Source organism: Leptodactylus fuscus, chromosome 4 (assembly GCF_031893055.1).
Source record: "Leptodactylus fuscus isolate aLepFus1 chromosome 4, aLepFus1.hap2, whole genome shotgun sequence".
In the NCBI taxonomy this organism is placed as follows: Eukaryota; Metazoa; Chordata; class Amphibia; order Anura; family Leptodactylidae; genus Leptodactylus; species Leptodactylus fuscus.
This window is the reverse complement of record NC_134268.1, coordinates 224057358-224077605: the sequence shown is the minus strand read 5'-3', so window position 1 is coordinate 224077605 and position 20248 is coordinate 224057358. Positions and strand designations below refer to the sequence as shown.

At 48.7% G+C, this 20248-nt stretch overlaps 1 protein-coding gene across 1 annotated transcript in view; it reads right to left on the bottom strand.

The window, feature by feature from the left end:
* OBSCN (obscurin, cytoskeletal calmodulin and titin-interacting RhoGEF) overlaps window positions 1–20248 on the bottom strand; it is a gene marked incomplete at its 3' end in the record, with an annotated part of 243727 nt that overhangs the window by 58184 nt on the left and 165295 nt on the right. The window contains exons 62-63 of the mRNA XM_075272031.1: window positions 4805–5077; window positions 2102–2368 (exon numbers count right to left, since the gene is read on the bottom strand). Coding sequence (XP_075128132.1) covers window positions 2102–2368; window positions 4805–5077 — 540 coding nt within the window. The remainder of the gene's footprint in view (window positions 1–2101; window positions 2369–4804; window positions 5078–20248) is intronic.

Genomic DNA, 20248 nt, shown 5'->3' with positions numbered 1-20248 from the left:
TCACTGTGTACATACATTACATTACTTATCCTGTATTATACTCCAGAGCTGCACTCACTATTCTGCTGGTACAGTCACTGTGTACATACATTACATTACTTATCCTGTATTATCCTCCAGAGCTGCGCTCTCTATTCTGCTGGTACAGTCACTGTGTACATACATTACATTACTTATCCTGTATTATCCTCCAGAGCTGCGCTCTCTATTCTGCTGGTACAGTCACTGTGTACATACATTACATTACTTATCCTGTATTATACTCCAGAGCTGCGCTCACTATTCTGCTGGTACAGTCACTGTGTACATACATTACATTACTTATCCTGTATTATACTCCAGAGCTGCGCTCACTATTCTGCTGGTGCAGTCACTGTGTACATACATTACATTACTTATCCTGTATTATACTCCAGAGCTGCGCTCACTATTCTGCTGGTGCAGTCACTGTGTACATACATTACATTACTTATCCTGTATTATACTCCAGAGCTGCGCTCACTATTCTGCTGGTACAGTCACTGTGTACATACATTACATTACTTATCCTGTATTATACTCCAGAGCTGCGCTCACTATTCTGCTGGTGCAGTCACTGTGTACATACATTACATTACTTATCCTGTATTATACTCCAGAGCTGCGCTCACTATTCTGCTGGTGCAGTCACTGTGTACATACATTACATTACTTATCCTGTATTATACTCCAGAGCTGCACTCACTATTCTGCTGGTACAGTCACTGTGTACATACATTACATTACTTATCCTGTATTATCCTCCAGAGCTGCGCTCTCTATTCTGCTGGTACAGTCACTGTGTACATACATTACATTACTTATCCTGTATTATACTCCAGAGCTGCACTCACTATTCTGCTGGTACAGTCACTGTGTACATACATTACATTACTTATCCTCTATTATACTCCAGAGCTGCGCTCACTATTCTGCTGGTGCAGTCACTGTGTACATACATTACATTACTTATCCTGTATTATACCCCAGAGCTGCGCTCACTATTCTGCTGGTGCAGTCACTGTGTACATACATTACATTACTTATCCTGTTTTATACTCCAGAGCTGCACTCACTATTCTGCTGGTGCAGTCACTGTGTACATACATTACATTACTTATCCTGTATTATACTCCAGAGCTGTGCTCACTATTCTGCTGGTACAGTCACTGTGTACATACATTACATTACTTATCCTGTATTATACTCCAGAGCTGCGCTCACTATTCTGCTGGTACAGTCACTGTGTACATACATTACATTACTTATCCTGTATTATACTCCAGAGCTGCGCTCACTATTCTGCTGGTGCAGTCACTGTGTACATACATTACATTACTTATCCTGTATTATACTCCAGAGCTGCGCTCACTATTCTGCTGGTGCAGTCACTGTGTACATACATTACATTACTTATCCTGTATTATACTCCAGAGCTGCGCTCACTATTCTGCTGGTGCAGTCACTGTGTACATACATTACATTACTTATCCTGTATTATACTCCAGAGCTGCGCTCACTATTCTGCTGGTGCAGTCACTGTGTACATACATTACATTACTTATCCTGTATTATACCCCAGAGCTGCGCTCACTATTCTGCCGGTACAGTCACTGTGTACATACATTACATTACTTATCCTGTATTATACCCCAGAGCTGCACTCACTATTCTGCCGGTACAGTCACTGTGTACATACATTACATTACTTATCCTGTATTATACTCCAGAGCTGCGCTCACTATTCTGCTGGTACAGTCACTGTGTACATACATTACATTACTTATCCTGTATTATACTCCAGAGCTGCGCTCACTATTCTGCTGGTGCAGTCACTGTGTACATACATTACATTACTTATCCTGTATTATACTCCAGAGCTGCACTCACTATTCTGCTGGTGCAGTCACTGTGATTTGGGGTACATATACAGTATATCGTGGGGATACACATGACATGTCACAGTTCTGGAGTTTCCACCATTGGAGCTAGACATGTCCATTACTCGTATAGCTTGCGCACTGCGCTGTGTATATTGGGGGTATTTTGGCGCTAGTCTTCCGTTACTGATGGAAGACCTCACCTTGAACATCAAGCATGGCCACCACCCTAGTGCCTCCAGCTTCACACACATAGATGCCACTGTCCTCGGGGACCACAGACTTAATGGTCAACTTGGCCACATTCCAGTCTTGCTCGACAATCACCCTCTTCCCGTCGGCACACACGGCTACATCGTTTCTCTTCCAGGCCGCCTGCACTGGCCTAGAGTACTGGCAGATGAACTCTGCTGTGTCATCTTCATCAATGGTGAGGTCGTTCATGGGACTGACCACCTCAATGGTTGGATCTGTCAACCAACACGTCAGATGGAACATGCATTACAGTGCCTTGATGAAATGACATCATAGTAATGAAAGCCACGGCACGAGCATGGTGAGGGGTGAGGCAAGCCGGGGTTAGTAACGGTAGCCAGGTATGGCAGATAATGCATCAGCGGGTGACAACGGAGCGTACCGGATGGAAGGACCAAGGAAGATATCAACGAATAAGGTTTAATGTAGTGACCTGATGAGGCCGTAACGTCTACGGAAGACATGACAGATTGCTCTAAGTGTGTCCACAACGCACTGAAGATAAAGGAAGGGGCTCCGAGACAGCACCAACCGCAGGCCACTCTGTGCTATATGGAGAGACAGTGTACTATACAGTATATAATACAGGTCTGTGTAGTATATAGAGGCAGTGTACTGTACAGTATATAATAAAGATCTGTGTAGTATATAGAGGCAGTCTACTGTACAGTATATAATACAGGTCTGTGTAGTATATAGAGGCAGTGTACTGTACAGTATATAATAAAGATCTGTGTAGTATATAGAGGCAGTCTACTGTACAGAGAGAATACAAGTCTGTGCTATATGGAGAGGCAGTGTACTGTACAGTATATAATACATGTCTGTGTAGTATATAGAGGCAGTGTACTGTACAGTATATAATAAAGATCTGTGTAGTATATAGAGGCAGTGTACTGTACAGTATATAATAAAGATCTGTGTAGTATATAGAGGCAGTCTACTGTACAGAGAGAATACAAGTCTGTGCTATATGGAGAGGCAGTGTACTGTACAGTATATAATACATGTCTGTGTAGTATATAGAGGCAGTCTACTGTATCCTGTCTCCGGAGACTTCTATATACTCTTATATTATTGTCTGCGCCTTGTCTTATCCTCCCGGCACATCCACAGTTACCGTCACAATTCTGCTTTTGTGGCTATGACCAGAGAGCGAGGCCTTGTACGAGCCCAAAGGCCAGGTCTGTAGTCAGAGCCAATAATGACAAGTGCAGCTCTGGATGTGACTGGAGTCTACGAGCATCACTAGTAGTAATTTCATTGATGTCTGATGTTTTGGCCTGTGCCGTGAGGACGCCTGGGACACTTGTATCCTCGTGGCTGCCGGTCATCCAGTACGCTGGTTATTACAAGCGGTTACATAGCACACACTGTGAGATCACTGCATGGGGTTGGCCTCAGTGTTTCCAGTGATTATATGGTCAGATATATAAAAAGTTCCCACGTTCAGGAGACATTCACGTATCAAACACTGACCGACCACATCTTAGCTGTAAGTAGGTTCTAAAGCACCAAGAAACCAAGGATCTGAGAGTGACCTGAAGGGGGCAGTGTACGGGGCAAGGAGAGATTCCTCCCCATAGACCAGGACATTCAATAAGGCAAGTGCACAACCTCCCCCGTGGGGGCCTCAAGTCTGTTCCTCAGGTTTTAGTTTAGTTTTTTGGGGTAGGAAATCCAAAACTAACCAAGAAACATATAAACCTTGTTCAGTCCAGAAAGAGCCCGAGGGACTGGGATGAAGATCCTCCTACTCTAGACATAAGATGACCCAACTCAATGGAGAAGACGGCCAAGGACCAAGAGGGCAAGGACGACCAAAAAGGACCAATAAAGAGATCGACCAACAACAATCACAGACAAGACATGAAAAACTGGAAGACCCAAACACAAGACAAGATGTTTTGGAGGAGGAACAGCCCCACAGGGGTCCAGAGACTTCGTCATCTTTGCTTAGTTGACCCAAGTGGGTCAAGTCTCCAGGGAAAAAGGTTTTGTGTCAAAAATGTGACTTCTCTTGACCGGCCACCAGAGCTACATCTCTGCGAGGAGCATATTACATAAGGAAGACTCGTCTTCCAAAATTTTGAGGATTCTTTATTTTTGGGGTGATTTTATGTCTGGAAATTTCTACACAAACAAAGGTGGACAACCCAAAAAGTGCCGAGTGTGCAATGCACCTGCCTTCCCATGATGTCTCCTGCAGTCTGTGCAGGATGAGCCCCATAAGAATTCAATCTATAACAATAGAAAGATTTGCTGATCGTTTATGGAGGTCCACCCCGGGCAGACGTCCACATCCAGTGACCGATCCCTGTCATGGTGCTTTATAGGGTGGATTAGTGGCAGCTGTTCCACTCCGTTAGATTCCAGTGTTCACCTTCGCTTGGATCATGTACATTACAAAGACGTCTTGTCTGGAAGAGTTGACCACTCTATGGTCCTCTTAGATCCTAAGAGTCCACCACTCAGAGACCATAACACAGGGCCTTTAGGGCCACTTTTTGGTGTCGACTCACCGCTTAGTATTCCGATTTCGGTTCCAACCAGGACCGATGGTCTTTTACTCAGAATGCCTTGGTACTCCAGCGAGGGGGAACACTAGAGATGGATGAGCCCAGCTCACTTGGGTTAGTCCTTTTAAATACCTTTAATTAAGAGTTTAGCGGTAGATGTCAGGGAGCCGGCTTTGAAGGTGACCACTCCAGAGTCATTGGTTCCCAGGTTTTTTAGAGTTAAGGTGTGGACTCTGCCTCTTTGCACTGAGATCTCGTTCACGGGGCTGTTCTGCAGGGGAGAACCATCGAGCCACCACTGCACGTCTCGCACATCTGGGCTGGACAGCTCGCAGGAGAAAGTAGCCGTCTCCCCCGCAAAGACATCCGTGTTCTTTAAACTGGTCACTATCTCTACATTACTCGCTGAAGGACCCGGAATCAAAAAGAAAAATAAGATAATGTCATCAAAACAACCACATGAGGTCAAGAGGATGAAATACCAAGACAGAAAGGAGGGAGACATGGAGGGTCAGGAGAAGCCCAGTCCTACCAGGCCACACTGTCCTCTACAGAGTAGACTGTCCCACAGAATCAGACTGCTTGTAACAGATGAGACTAACCACAATGGACTGTCCCACAAAAGCAACCTGTCTCACATAACCAGACCATCTAAAACAGGGGTAGGGAACCTTCGGCTCTCCAGCTGCTGTGAAACTACAACTCCCAGCATGCTCCATTCACTTCCATGGGAGTTCCCAGAACAGCAGAGGCAGTATGCATGCTGGGAGTTGTAGTTTTGCAACAGCTGGAGAGCCGTACGTTCCCTACCCCTGATCTAAAAGAACCAGGCCTTCCAATACATCCAAACTAACTGATAAAACCAGGCTGACCGATAGAACCGGGCCATCAGATGACAACAGACTGTCCAATAGAAGCAGACCACCAAAGGATATAAGAAGATCCGATAAAACCAGACCAACCTGTAGAACCAGACCAACCTGTAGAACCAGACCAACCTGTAGAACCAGACCAACCAATAGAACCAGACCAACCTGTAGAACCAGACCAACCTGTAGAACCAGCCCAACCTGTAGAACCAGCCCAACTGATAGAACCAGACCAACCTGTAGAACCAGACCAACCTGTAGAGCCAGACCAACCTGTAGAACCAGACCAACCTGTAGAACCAGCCCAACTGATAGAACCAGACCAACTGATAGAACCAGACCAACCTGTAGAACCAGACCAAACTGTAGAGCCAGACCAACCTGTAGAACCAGACCAACCTGTAGAGCCAGACCAACCTGTAGAACCAGACCAACCTGTAGAACCAGACCAACCTGTAGAACCAGACCAACCAATAGAACCAGACCAACCTGTAGAGCCAGACCAACCTGTAGAACCAGACCAACCAATAGAACCAGACCAACCTGTAGAACCAGACCAACCAATACAACCAGACCAACCTGTAGAACCAGACCAACCTGTAGAACCAGCCCAACCTGTAGAACCAGACCAACCTGTAGAACCAGACCAACCTGTAGAACCAGACCAACCAATACAACCAGACCAACCTGTAGAACCAGACCAACCTGTAGAACCAGCCCAACCTGTAGAACCAGCCCAACACATAGAACCAGACCATCCGATAGAACCAGACCAACCTGTAGAACCAGACCAACCTGTAGAACCAGACCAACCTGTAGAACCAGCCCAACCTGTAGAACCAGCCCAACACATAGAACCAGACCATCCGATAGAACCAGACCAACCTGTAGAACCAGACCAACCTGTAGAACCAGACCAACACATAGAACCAGACCATCTGATAGAACCAGACCAACCTGTAGAACCAGACCAACACATAGAACCAGACCATCTGATAGAACCAGACCAACCTGTAGAACCAGACCAACCTGTAGAACCAGCCCAACCTGTAGAACCAGACCAACACATAGAACCAGACCATCCGATAGAACCAGACCATCCGATAGAACCAGACCAATCTGTAGAACCAGATTGTATAAAAGAGCCAGACATCTGATAGCAGCAGATTGTCCAATAGAAAGATGACCCAATAGAAGCAGACCACATAAGGCTGCACACAGGATGTATGACTAGTACACGTTACTATACATCCCACCGATGGCCGACATTAGATTTCTATTATGCCAGAAACCAGAAGTTTTCAATGTGCTGCTCAAACTACAAAACATCTAGTACTTCAGTAAAAAAGCAGCATGTAATTCCGGCCTGATAGAGAACAGACTAAACCAGTAGGACCAGATCATCCAACAGAATCAGGAGATCAGATGCCACCAGAACATCAAATAGAACCAGACCATCTAATAGCATCAGATAATCTCATAGAAGAAGACCGTCCAATAGAGCGACCATAGACTGTCCAATAATACTAGACCGTCCAATAGAGCGACCATAGAGTGTCCAATAATACTAGACCGTCCAATAGAGCGACCATAGAGTGTCCAATAATACTAGACCGTCCAATAGAGCGACCATAGAGTGTCCAATAATACTAGACCGTCCAATAGAACTACCATAGAGTGTCCAATAATACTAGAGCATCCAATATAACTGCCATAGAGTGTCCAATAATACTAGAGCATCCAATATAACTGCCATAGATTGTCCAATAATACTAGAGCGTCCAATATAACTGCCATAGATTGTCCAATAATACTAGAGCGTCCAATATAACTGCCATAGATTGTCCAATAATACTAGAGCATCCAATATAACTGCCATAGATTGTCCAATAATACTAGAGCATCCAATATAACTGCCATAGATTGTCCAATAATACTAGAGCGTCCAATATAACTGCCATAGATTGTCCAATAATACTAGAGCATCCAATATAACTGCCATAGATTGTCCAATAATACTAGAGCGTCCAATATAACTGCCATAGATTGTCCAATAATACTAGAGCATCCAATATAACTGCCATAGATTGTCCAATAATACTAGAGCGTCCAATATAACTGCCATAGATTGTCCAATAATACTAGAGCGTCCAATATAACTGCCATAGATTGTCCAATAATACTAGACCGTCCAATAGAACTACCATAGAGTGTCCAATAATACTAGAGCATCCAATATAACTGCCATAGATTGTCCAATAATACTAGAGCATCCAATATAACTGCCATAGATTGTCCAATAATACTAGAGCGTCCAATATAACTGCCATAGATTGTCCAATAATACTAGAGCGTCCAATAGAACTACCATAGAGTGTCCAATAATACTAGAGCATCCAATATAACTGCCATAGATTGTCCAATAATACTAGACCGTCCAATAGAACTACCATAGAGTGTCCAATAATACTAGAGCATCCAATATAACTGCCATAGATTGTCCAATAATACTAGAGCATCCAATATAACTGCCATAGATTGTCCAATAATACTAGACCGTCCAATAGAACCAGGGCATGAGATAAAGGCTACCCAATGTAACCAAACTGTCCAAAAGATCCAGATGATCCAGTGAGTGACAAGATCCGATGATACAAGATCGTCCAATAGCAACAGAGCATGTGGCCAGACCACCCATCAGAAGAAGACCATCCAATGACACCAGACTGTCCAAAACAACCAGACCATCAGACAGACAGACCACGAAATAAAAGAGACAGTCCAAAGAGTTCCCACAGTCAGGATGTAGATATTGATAGGACACTGATGATCACACGTGACCCAGCCGTGTAGCTCCACACCACATAGACATCACAAGCAGCCAATCAGGCTCCAGCACATGCAAAAGCATAACAAGCAGACTCCTGATTGGTGTGCGAGGGGCCCCGCTGTTTCCTCCGCACCGGTGATTATAAAGGACACGAGACGACGGCATGACCTTCAGAATAAGGCAGGCTGGACCAGGACAGACGAGTGGCTCAGAAAGGGTTACTAGGGCTTAGATACAACGAATCCCACTATGGATACCACAGAATCTGACATACAGATATAACAGGGGCAAGTGGAAGCCGAGGGGCAAGTAGTCAACTAAAAGAACACCATGAGCACCAAGCCACTATCACAGCAACAGTGTGCCACCCTGCTAACCCCATAAGGTGACGCCATAAAACTCATAGGAGCAGGTAATCCACCACCGGTCACCCTGCTAACCCCGTAAGGTGGTGCCCTAATGTTCACCAGGGCAGATAACCCATCACATGCCTCTCCTGGGTACTGCTGGCACCATGTAAGTCGTCTCCTAGAGGTACTGCTGGCACCATGTAAGTCGTCTCCTAGAGGTACTGCTGGTGTCAGGTCAGTCATCTCCTAGAGGTACTCATGGTGTCAGGTCAGTCGTCTCCTAGAGGTACTGCTGGCACCATGTAAGTCGTCTCCTAGAGGTACTGCTGGTGTCAGGTCAGTCATCTCCTAGAGGTACTGCTGGTGTCAGGTCAGTCATCTCCTAGAGGTACTGCTGGTGTCAGGTCAGTCATCTCCTAGAGGTACTGCTGGTGTCAGGTCAGTCATCTCCTAGAGGTACTGCTGGTGTCAGGTCAGTCATCTCCTAGAGGTACTGCTGGCACCATGTAAGTCGTCTCCTAGAGGTACTGCTGGTGTCAGGTCAGTCATATCCTAGAGGTACTGCTGGCACCATGTAAGTCATCTCCTAGAGGCACTGCTGGTGTCAGGTCAGTCATCTCCTAGATGTACTGCTGGTGTCAGGTCAGTCATCTACTAGAGGTACTGCTGGTGTCAGGTCAGTCATCTCCTAGAGGTACTGCTGGTGTCAGGTCAGTCATCTCCTGGGTACTGCTGGCACCATGTAAGTCGTCTCCTAGAGATACTGCTGGTGTCAGGTCAGTCATCTCCTAGATGTACTGCTGGTGTCAGGTCAGTCATCTACTAGAGGTACTGCTGGTGTCAGGTCAGTCATCTCCTAGAGGTACTGCTGGTGTCAGGTCAGTCATCTCCTAGAGGTACTCATGGTGTCAGGTCAGTCGTCTCCAAGAGGTACTCATGGTGTCAGGTCAGTCATCTCCTAGAGGTACTCATGGTGTCAGGTCAGTCATCTCCTAGAGGCACTGCTGGTGTCAGGTCAGTCATCTCCTAGAGGTACTGCTGGTGTCAGGTCAGTCATCTCCTAGAGGTACTGCTGGTGTCAGGTCAGTCATCTCCTAGAGGCACTGCTGGTGTCAGGTCAGTCATCTCCTAGAGGTACTGCTGGTGTCAGGTCAGTCATCTCCTAGAGGTACTCATGGTGTCAGGTCAGTCATCTCCTAGAGGTACTGCTGGTGTCAGGTCAGTCATCTCCTAGAGGTACTGCTGGTGTCAGGTCAGTCATCTCCTAGAGGTACTGCTGGTGTCAGGTCAGTCATCTCCTAGAGGTACTCATGGTGTCAGGTCAGTCATCTCCTAGAGGCACTGCTGGTGTCAGGTCAGTCATCTCCTAGAGGTACTGCTGGTGTCAGGTCAGTCATCTCCTAGAGGTACTCATGGTGTCAGGTCAGTCATCTCCTAGAGGTACTGCTGGTGTCAGGTCAGTCATCTCCTAGAGGTACTCATGGTGTCAGGTCAGTCATCTCCTAGAGGTACTGCTGGTGTCAGGTCAGTCATCTCCTAGAGGTACTGCTGGCACCATGTAAGTCGTCTCCTAGAGGTACTGCTGGTGTCAGGTCAGTCATCTCCTAGAGGTACTGCTGGTGTCAGGTCAGTCATCTCCTAGAGGTACTGCTGGTGTCAGGTCAGTCATCTCCTAGAGGTACTGCTGGTGTCAGGTCAGCCATCTCCTGGGTACTGCTGGCACCATGTAAGTCGTCTCCTAGAGGTACTGCTGGTGTCAGGTCAGTCATCTCCTAGAGGTACTGCTGGTGTCAGGTCAGTCATCTCCTAGAGGTACTCATGGTGTCAGGTCAGTCATCTCCTAGAGGTACTGCTGGTGTCAGGTCAGTCATCTCCTAGAGGTACTGCTGGTGTCAGGTCAGTCATCTCCTAGATGTACTCATGGTGTCAGGTCAGTCATCTCCTAGATGTACTCATGGTGTCAGGTCAGTCATCTCCTAGATGTACTCATGGTGTCAGGTCAGTCATCTCCTAGATGTACTCATGGTGTCAGGTCAGTCATCTCCTAGAGGTACCGCTGGTGTCAGGTCAGTCATCTCCTAGATGTACTCATGGTGTCAGGTCAGTCATCTCCTAGAGGTACTGCTGGTGTCAGGTCAGTCATCTCCTAGAGGTACTCATGGTATCAGGTCAGTCGTCTCCTAGAGGCACTGCTGGTGTCAGGTCAGTCATCTCCTAGAGGTACTGCTGGTGTCAGGTCAGTCATCTCCTAGAGGTACTGCTGGCACCATGTAAGTCGTCTCCTAGAGGTACTGCTGGTGTCAGGTCAGTCATCTCCTAGAGGTACTGCTGGTGTCAGGTCAGTCATCTCCTAGAGGTACTGCTGGTGTCAGGTCAGTCATCTCCTAGATGTACTGCTGGTGTCAGGTCAGTCATCTCCTAGAGGTACTGCTGGTGTCAGGTCAGTCATCTCCTGGGTACTGCTGGCACCATGTAAGTCGTCTCCTAGAGGTACTGCTGGTGTCAGGTCAGTCATCTCCTAGAGGTACTGCTGGTGTCAGGTCAGTCATCTCCTAGAGGTACTGCTGGTGTCAGGTCAGTCATCTCCTAGAGGTACTGCTGGTGTCAGGTCAGTCATCTCCTAGAGGTACTGCTGGTGTCAGGTCAGTCATCTCCTAGACGTACTCATGGTGTCAGGTCAGTCATCTCCTAGATGTACTCATGGTGTCAGGTCAGTCATCTCCTAGATGTACTCATGGTGTCAGGTCAGTCATCTCCTAGATGTACTCATGGTGTCAGGTCAGTCATCTCCTAGAGGTACCGCTGGTGTCAGGTCAGTCATCTCCTAGATGTACTCATGGAGTCAGGTCAGTCATCTCCTAGAGGTACTGCTGGTGTCAGGTCAGTCATCTCCTAGAGGTACTCATGGTATCAGGTCAGTCGTCTCCTAGAGGCACTGCTGGTGTCAGGTCAGTCATCTCCTAGAGGTACTGCTGGTGTCAGGTCAGTCATCTCCTAGAGGTACTGCTGGTGTCAGGCCAGTCATCTCCTAGAGGTACTCATGGTATCAGGTCAGTCGTCTCCTAGAGGCACTGCTGGTGTCAGGTCAGTCATCTCCTAGAGGTACTCATGGTGTCAGGTCAGTCATCTCCTAGAGGTACTCATGGTATCAGGTCAGTCGTCTCCTAGAGGCACTGCTGGTGTCAGGTCAGTCATCTCCTAGAGGTACTGCTGGTGTCAGGTCAGTCATCTCCTAGAGGTACTGCTGGTGTCAGGTCAGTCATCTCCTAGAGGTACTGCTGGTGTCAGGTCAGTCATCTCCTAGAGGTACTCATGGTGTCAGGTCAGTCATCTCCTAGAGGTACTCATGGTGTCAGGTCAGTCATCTCCTAGATGTACTCATGGTGTCAGGTCAGTCATCTCCTAGAGGTACTCATGGTGTCAGGTCAGTCATCTCCTAGATGTACTCATGGTGTCAGGTCAGTCATCTCCTAGATGTACTCATGGTGTCAGGTCAGTCATCTCCTAGAGGTACTCATGGTGTCAGGTCAGTCATCTCCTAGAGGTACTGCTGGTGTCAGGTCAGTCATCTCCTAGAGGTACTGCTGGTGTCAGGTCAGTCATCTCCTAGAGGTACTGCTGGTGTCAGGTCAGTCATCTCCTAGATGTACTGCTGATGTCAGGTCAGTCATCTCCTAGAGGTACTGCTGGTGTCAGGTCAGTCATCTCCTGGGTACTGCTGGCACCATGTAAGTCGTCTCCTAGAGGTACTGCTGGTGTCAGGTCAGTCATCTCCTAGAGGTACTGCTGGTGTCAGGTCAGTCATCTCCTAGAGGTACTCATGGTGTCAGGTCAGTCATCTCCTAGAGGTACTGCTGGTGTCAGGTCAGTCATCTCCTAGAGGTACTGCTGGTGTCAGGTCAGTCATCTCCTAGATGTACTCATGGTGTCAGGTCAGTCATCTCCTAGATGTACTCATGGTGTCAGGTCAGTCATCTCCTAGATGTACTCATGGTGTCAGGTCAGTCATCTCCTAGATGTACTCATGGTGTCAGGTCAGTCATCTCCTAGAGGTACCGCTGGTGTCAGGTCAGTCATCTCCTAGATGTACTCATGGTGTCAGGTCAGTCATCTCCTAGAGGTACTGCTGGTGTCAGGTCAGTCATCTCCTAGAGGTACTCATGGTATCAGGTCAGTCGTCTCCTAGAGGCACTGCTGGTGTCAGGTCAGTCATCTCCTAGAGGTACTGCTGGTGTCAGGTCAGTCATCTCCTAGAGGTACTCATGGTATCAGGTCAGTCGTCTCCTAGAGGCACTGCTGGTGTCAGGTCAGTCATCTCCTAGAGGTACTGCTGGTGTCAGGTCAGTCATCTCCTAGATGTACTGCTGGTGTCAGGTCAGTCATCTACTAGAGGTACTGCTGGTGTCAGGTCAGTTATCTCCTAGAGGTACTCATGGTATCAGGTCAGTCGTCTCCTAGAGGCACTGCTGGTGTCAGGTCAGTCATCTCCTAGAGGTACTGCTGGTGTCAGGTCAGTCATCTCCTAGAGGTACTGCTGGTGTCAGGCCAGTCATCTCCTAGAGGTACTCATGGTATCAGGTCAGTCGTCTCCTAGAGGCACTGCTGGTGTCAGGTCAGTCATCTCCTAGAGGTACTCATGGTGTCAGGTCAGTCATCTCCTAGAGGTACTCATGGTATCAGGTCAGTCGTCTCCTAGAGGCACTGCTGGTGTCAGGTCAGTCATCTCCTAGAGGTACTGCTGGTGTCAGGTCAGTCATCTCCTAGAGAAACTGCTGGTGTCAGGTCAGTCATCTCCTAGAGGTACTGCTGGTGTCAGGTCAGTCATCTCCTAGAGGTACTCATGGTGTCAGGTCAGTCATCTCCTAGAGGTACTCATGGTGTCAGGTCAGTCATCTCCTAGATGTACTCATGGTGTCAGGTCAGTCATCTCCTAGAGGTACTCATGGTGTCAGGTCAGTCATCTCCTAGATGTACTCATGGTGTCAGGTCAGTCATCTCCTAGATGTACTCATGGTGTCAGGTCAGTCATCTCCTAGAGGTACTCATGGTGTCAGGTCAGTCATCTCCTAGAGGTACTGCTGGTGTCAGGTCAGTCATCTCCTAGAGGTACTGCTGGTGTCAGGTCAGTCATCTCCTAGAGGTACTGCTGGTGTCAGGTCAGTCATCTCCTAGATGTACTGCTGATGTCAGGTCAGTCATCTCCTAGAGGTACTGCTGGTGTCAGGTCAGTCATCTCCTGGGTACTGCTGGCACCATGTAAGTCGTCTCCTAGAGGTACTGCTGGTGTCAGGTCAGTCATCTCCTAGAGGTACTGCTGGTGTCAGGTCAGTCATCTCCTAGAGGTACTGCTGGTGTCAGGTCAGTCATCTCCTAGATGTACTCATGGTGTCAGGTCAGTCATCTCCTAGATGTACTCATGGTGTCAGGTCAGTCATCTCCTAGATGTACTCATGGTGTCAGGTCAGTCATCTCCTAGATGTACTCATGGTGTCAGGTCAGTCATCTCCTAGATGTACTCATGGTGTCAGGTCAGTCATCTCCTAGAGGTACCGCTGGTGTCAGGTCAGTCATCTCCTAGATGTACTCATGGTGTCAGGTCAGTCATCTCCTAGAGGTACTGCTGGTGTCAGGTCAGTCATCTCCTAGAGGTACTCATGGTATCAGGTCAGTCGTCTCCTAGAGGCACTGCTGGTGTCAGGTCAGTCATCTCCTAGAGGTACTGCTGGTGTCAGGTCAGTCATCTCCTAGAGGTATTGCTGGTGTCAGGTCAGTCATCTCCTAGAGGTACTCATGGTATCAGGTCAGTCGTCTCCTAGAGGCACTGCTGGTGTCAGGTCAGTCATCTCCTAGAGGTACTGCTGGCACCATGTAAGTCGTCTCCTAGAGGTACTGCTGGTGTCAGGTCAGTCATCTCCTAGAGGTACTACTGGTGTCAGGTCAGTCATCTCCTAGAGGTACTGCTGGTGTCAGGTCAGTCATCTCCTAGAGGTACTGCTGGTGTCAGGTCAGTCATCTCCTAGAGGTACTGCTGGTGTCAGGTCAGTCATCTCCTAGACGTACTCATGGTGTCAGGTCAGTCATCTCCTAGATGTACTCATGGTGTCAGGTCAGTCATCTCCTAGATGTACTCATGGTGTCAGGTCAGTCATCTCCTAGATGTACTCATGGTGTCAGGTCAGTCATCTCCTAGATGTACTCATGGTGTCAGGTCAGTCATCTCCTAGAGGTACCGCTGGTGTCAGGTCAGTCATCTCCTAGATGTACTCATGGAGTCAGGTTAGTCATCTCCTAGAGGTACTGCTGGTGTCAGGTCAGTCATCTCCTAGAGGTACTCATGGTATCAGGTCAGTCGTCTCCTAGAGGCACTGCTGGTGTCAGGTCAGTCATCTCCTAGAGGTACTGCTGGTGTCAGGTCAGTCATCTCCTAGAGGTACTGCTGGTGTCAGGCCAGTCATCTCCTAGAGGTACTCATGGTATCAGGTCAGTCGTCTCCTAGAGGCACTGCTGGTGTCAGGTCAGTCATCTCCTAGAGGTACTGCTGGTGTCAGGTCAGTCATCTCCTAGAGGTACTCATGGTATCAGGTCAGTCGTCTCCTAGAGGCACTGCTGGTGTCAGGTCAGTCATCTCCTAGAGGTACTGCTGGTGTCAGGTCAGTCATCTTCTAGAGGTACTGCTGGTGTCAGGTCAGTCATCTCCTAGAGGTACTGCTGGTGTCAGGTCAGTCATCTCCTAGAGGTACTCATGGTATCAGGTCAGTCGTCTCCTAGAGGCACTGCTGGTGTCAGGTCAGTCATCTCCTAGAGGTACTGCTGGCACCATGTAAGTCGTCTCCTAGAGGTACTGCTGGTGTCAGGTCAGTCATCTCCTAGAGGTACTGCTGATGTCAGGTCAGTCATCTCCTAGAGGTACTGCTGGTGTCAGGTCAGTCATCTCCTAGATGTACTGCTGGTGTCAGGTCAGTCATCTCCTAGAGGTACTGCTGGTGTCAGGTCAGTCATCTCCTGGGTACTGCTGGCACCATGTAAGTCGTCTCCTAGAGGTACTGCTGGTGTCAGGTCAGTCATCTCCTAGAGGTACTGCTTGTGTCAGGTCAGTCATCTCCTAGAGATACTGCTGGTGTCAGGTCAGTCATCTCCTAGAGGTACTGCTGGTGTCAGGTCAGTCATCTCCTAGAGGTACTGCTGGTGTCAGGTCAGTCATCTCCTAGACGTACTCATGGTGTCAGGTCAGTCATCTCCTAGATGTACTCATGGTGTCAGGTCAGTCATCTCCTAGATGTACTCATGGTGTCAGGTCAGTCATCTCCTAGATGTACTCATGGTGTCAGGTCAGTCATCTCCTAGAGGTACCGCTGGTGTCAGGTCAGTCATCTCCTAGATGTACTCATGGAGTCAGGTTAGTCATCTCCTAGAGGTACTGCTGGTGTCAGGTCAGTCATCTCCTAGAGGTACTCATGGAATCAGGTCAGTCGTCTCCTAGAGGCACTGCTGGTGTCAGGTCAGTCATCTCCTAGAGGTACTGCTGGTGTCAGGTCAGTCATCTCCTAGAGGTACTGCTGGTGTCAGGCCAGTCATCTCCTAGAGGTACTCATGGTATCAGGTCAGTCGTCTCCTAGAGGCACTGCTGGTGTCAGGTCAGTCATCTCCTAGAGGTACTGCTGGTGTCAGGTCAGTCATCTCCTAGAGGTACTCATGGTATCAGGTCAGTCGTCTCCTAGAGGCACTGCTGGTGTCAGGTCAGTCATCTCCTAGAGGTACTGCTGGTGTCAGGTCAGTCATCTCCTAGAGGTACTGCTGGTGTCAGGTCAGTCATCTCCTAGAGGTACTGCTGGTGTCAGGTCAGTCATCTCCTAGAGGTACTGCTGGTGTCAGGTCAGTCATCTCCTAGAGGTACTCATGGTGTCAGGTCAGTCATCTCCTAGAGGTACTCATGGTGTCAGGTCAGTCATCTCCTAGAGGTACTCATGATGTCAGGTCAGTCATCTCCTAGAGGTACTGCTGGTGTCAGGTCAGTCATCTCCTAGAGGTACCGCTGGTGTCAGGTCAGTCATCTCCTAGAGGTACTGCTGGTGTCAGGTCAGTCATCTCCTAGAGGTACTCATGGTGTCAGGTCAGTCATCTCCTAGAGGTACTCATGGTGTCAGGTCAGTCATCTCCTAGAGGTACTGCTGGTGTCAGGTCAGTCATCTCCTAGAGGTACTCATGGTGTCAGGTCAGTCGTCTCCTAGAGGTACTCATGGTGTCAGGTCAGTCATCTCCTAGAGGTACTGCTGGTGTCAGGTCAGTCATCTCCTAGAGGCACTGCTGGTGTCAGGTCAGTCATCTCCTAAAGGTACTGCTGGTGTCAGGTCAGTCATCTCCTAGAGGTACTCATGGTGTCAGATCAGTCATCTCCTAGAGGTACTGCTGGTGTCAGGTCAGTCATCTCCTAGAGGTACTGCTGGTGTCAGGTCAGTCATCTCCTAGAGGTACTGCTGGTGTCAGGTCAGTCATCTCCTAGAGGTACTGCTGGTGTCAGGTCAGTCATCTCCTAGAGGTACTGCTGGTGTCAGGTCAGTCATCTCCTAGAGGTACTGCTGGTGTCAGGTCAGTAATCTCCTAGAGGTACTCATGGTATCAGGTCAGTCGTCTCCTAGAGGCACTGCTGGTGTCAGGTCAGTCATCTCCTAGAGGTACTCATGGTGTCAGGTCAGTCATCTCCTAGAGGTACTGCTGGTGTCAGGTCAGTCACCTCCTAGAGGTACTGCTGGCACCATGTAAGTCGTCTCCTAGAGGTACTGCTGGTGTCAGGTCAGTCATCTCCTAGAGGTACTGCTGGTGTCAGGTCAGTCATCTCCTAGAGGTACTGCTGGTGTCAGGTCAGTCATCTCCTAGATGTACTGCTGATGTCAGGTCAGTCATCTCCTAGAGGTACTGCTGGTGTCAGGTCAGTCATCTCCTGGGTACTGCTGGCACCATGTAAGTCGTCTCCTAGAGGTACTGCTGGTGTCAGGTCAGTCATCTCCTAGAGGTACTGCTGGTGTCAGGTCAGTCAACTCCTAGAGGTACTCATGGTGTCAGGTCAGTCATCTCCTAGAGGTACTGCTGGTGTCAGGTCAGTCATCTCCTAGAGGTACTGCTGGTGTCAGGTCAGTCATCTCCTAGATGTACTCATGGTGTCAGGTCAGTCATCTCCTAGATGTACTCATGGTGTCAGGTCAGTCATCTCCTAGAGGTACCGCTGGTGTCAGGTCAGTCATCTCCTAGATGTACTCATGGTGTCAGGTCAGTCATCTCCTAGAGGTACTGCTGGTGTCAGGTCAGTCATCTCCTAGAGGTACTCATGGTATCAGGTCAGTCGTCTCCTAGAGGCACTGCTGGTGTCAGGTCAGTCATCTCCTAGAGGTACTGCTGGTGTCAGGTCAGTCATCTCCTAGAGGTACTCATGGTATCAGGTCAGTCGTCTCCTAGAGGCACTGCTGGTGTCAGGTCAGTCATCTCCTAGAGGTACTGCTGGCACCATGTAAGTCGTCTCCTAGAGGTACTGCTGGTGTCAGGTCAGTCATCTCCTAGAGGTACTGCTGGTGTCAGGTCAGTCATCTCCTAGAGGTACTGCTGGTGTCAGGTCAGTCATCTCCTAGATGTACTGCTGGTGTCAGGTCAGTCATCTCCTAGAGGTACTGCTGGTGTCAGGTCAGTCATCTCCTGGGTACTGCTGGCACCATGTAAGTCGTCTCCTAGAGGTACTGCTGGTGTCAGGTCAGTCATCTCCTAGAGGTACTGCTGGTGTCAGGTCAGTCATCTCCTAGAGGTACTGCTGGTGTCAGGTCAGTCATCTCCTAGAGGTACTGCTGGTGTCAGGTCAGTCATCTCCTAGAGGTACTGCTGGTGTCAGGTCAGTCATCTCCTAGACGTACTCATGGTGTCAGGTCAGTCATCTCCTAGATGTACTCATGGTGTCAGGTCAGTCATCTCCTAGATGTACTCATGGTGTCAGGTCAGTCATCTCCTAGATGTACTCATGGTGTCAGGTCAGTCATCTCCTAGAGGTACCGCTGGTGTCAGGTCAGTCATCTCCTAGATGTACTCATGGTGTCAGGTCACTCATCTCCTAGAGGTACCGCTGGTGTCAGGTCAGTCATCTCCTAGATGTACTCATGGTGTCAGGTCAGTCATCTCCTAGACGTACTCATGGTGTCAGGTCAGTCATCTCCTAGATGTACTCATGGTGTCAGGTCAGTCATCTCCTAGATGTACTCATGGTGTCAGGTCAGTCATCTCCTAGATGTACTCATGGTGTCAGGTCAGTCATCTCCTAGATGTACTCATGGTGTCAGGTCAGTCATCTCCTAGAGGTACTCATGGTGTCAGGTCAGTCATCTCCTAGAGGTACTCATGGTATCAGGTCAGTCATCTCCTAGAGGTACTGCTGGTGTCAGGTCAGTCGTCTCCTAGAGGCACTGCTGGTGTCAGGTCAGTCATCTCCTAGAGGTACTGCTGGTGTCAGGTCAGTCATCTCCTAGAGGTACTGCTGGTGTCAGGCCAGTCATCTCCTAGAGGTACTCATGGTATCAGGTCAGTCGTCTCCTAGAGGCACTGCTGGTGTCAGGTCAGTCATCTCCTAGAGGTACTGCTGGTGTCAGGTCAGTCATCTCCTAGAGGTACTCATGGTATCAGGTCAGTCGTCTCCTAGAGGCACTGCTGGTGTCAGGTCAGTCATCTCCTAGAGGTACTGCTGGTGTCAGGTCAGTCATCTCCTAGAGGTACTGCTGGTGTCAGGTCAGTCATCTCCTAGAGGTACTGCTGGTGTCAGGTCAGTCATCTCCTAGAGGTACTCATGGTGTCAGGTCAGTCATCTCCTAGAGGTACTCATGGTGTCAGGTCAGTCATCTCCTAGATGTACTCATGGTGTCAGGTCAGTCATCTCCTAGAGGTACTCATGGTGTCAGGTCAGTCATCTCCTAGAGGTACTGCTGGTGTCAGGTCAGTCATCTCCTAGAGGTACTGCTGGTGTCAGGTCAGTCATCTCCTAGAGGTACTCATGGTATCAGGTCAGTCATCTCCTAGAGGTACTGCTGGTGTCAGGTCAGTCATCTCCTAGAGGTACTCATGGTGTCAGGTCAGTCATCTCCTAGAGGTACTCATGGTGTCAGGTCAGTCATCTCCTAGAGGTACTGCTGGTGTCAGGTCAGTCATCTCCTAGAGGTACTGCTGGTGTCAGGTCAGTCATCTCCTAGAGGTACTGCTGGTGTCAGGTCAGTCATCTCCTAGAGGTACTGCTGGTGTCAGGTCAGTCATCTCCTAGAGGTACTGCTGGTGTCAGGTCAGTCATCTCCTAGAGGTACTGCTGGTGTCAGGTCAGTCATCTCCTGGGTACTGCTGGCACCATGTAAGTCGTCTCCTAGAGGTACTGCTGGTGTCAGGTCAGTCATCTCCTAGAGGTACTGCTGGTGTCAGGTCAGTCATCTCCTAGAGGTACTCATGGTGTCAGGTCAGTCATCTCCTAGAGGTACTGCTGGTGTCAGGTCAGTCATCTCCTAGAGGTACT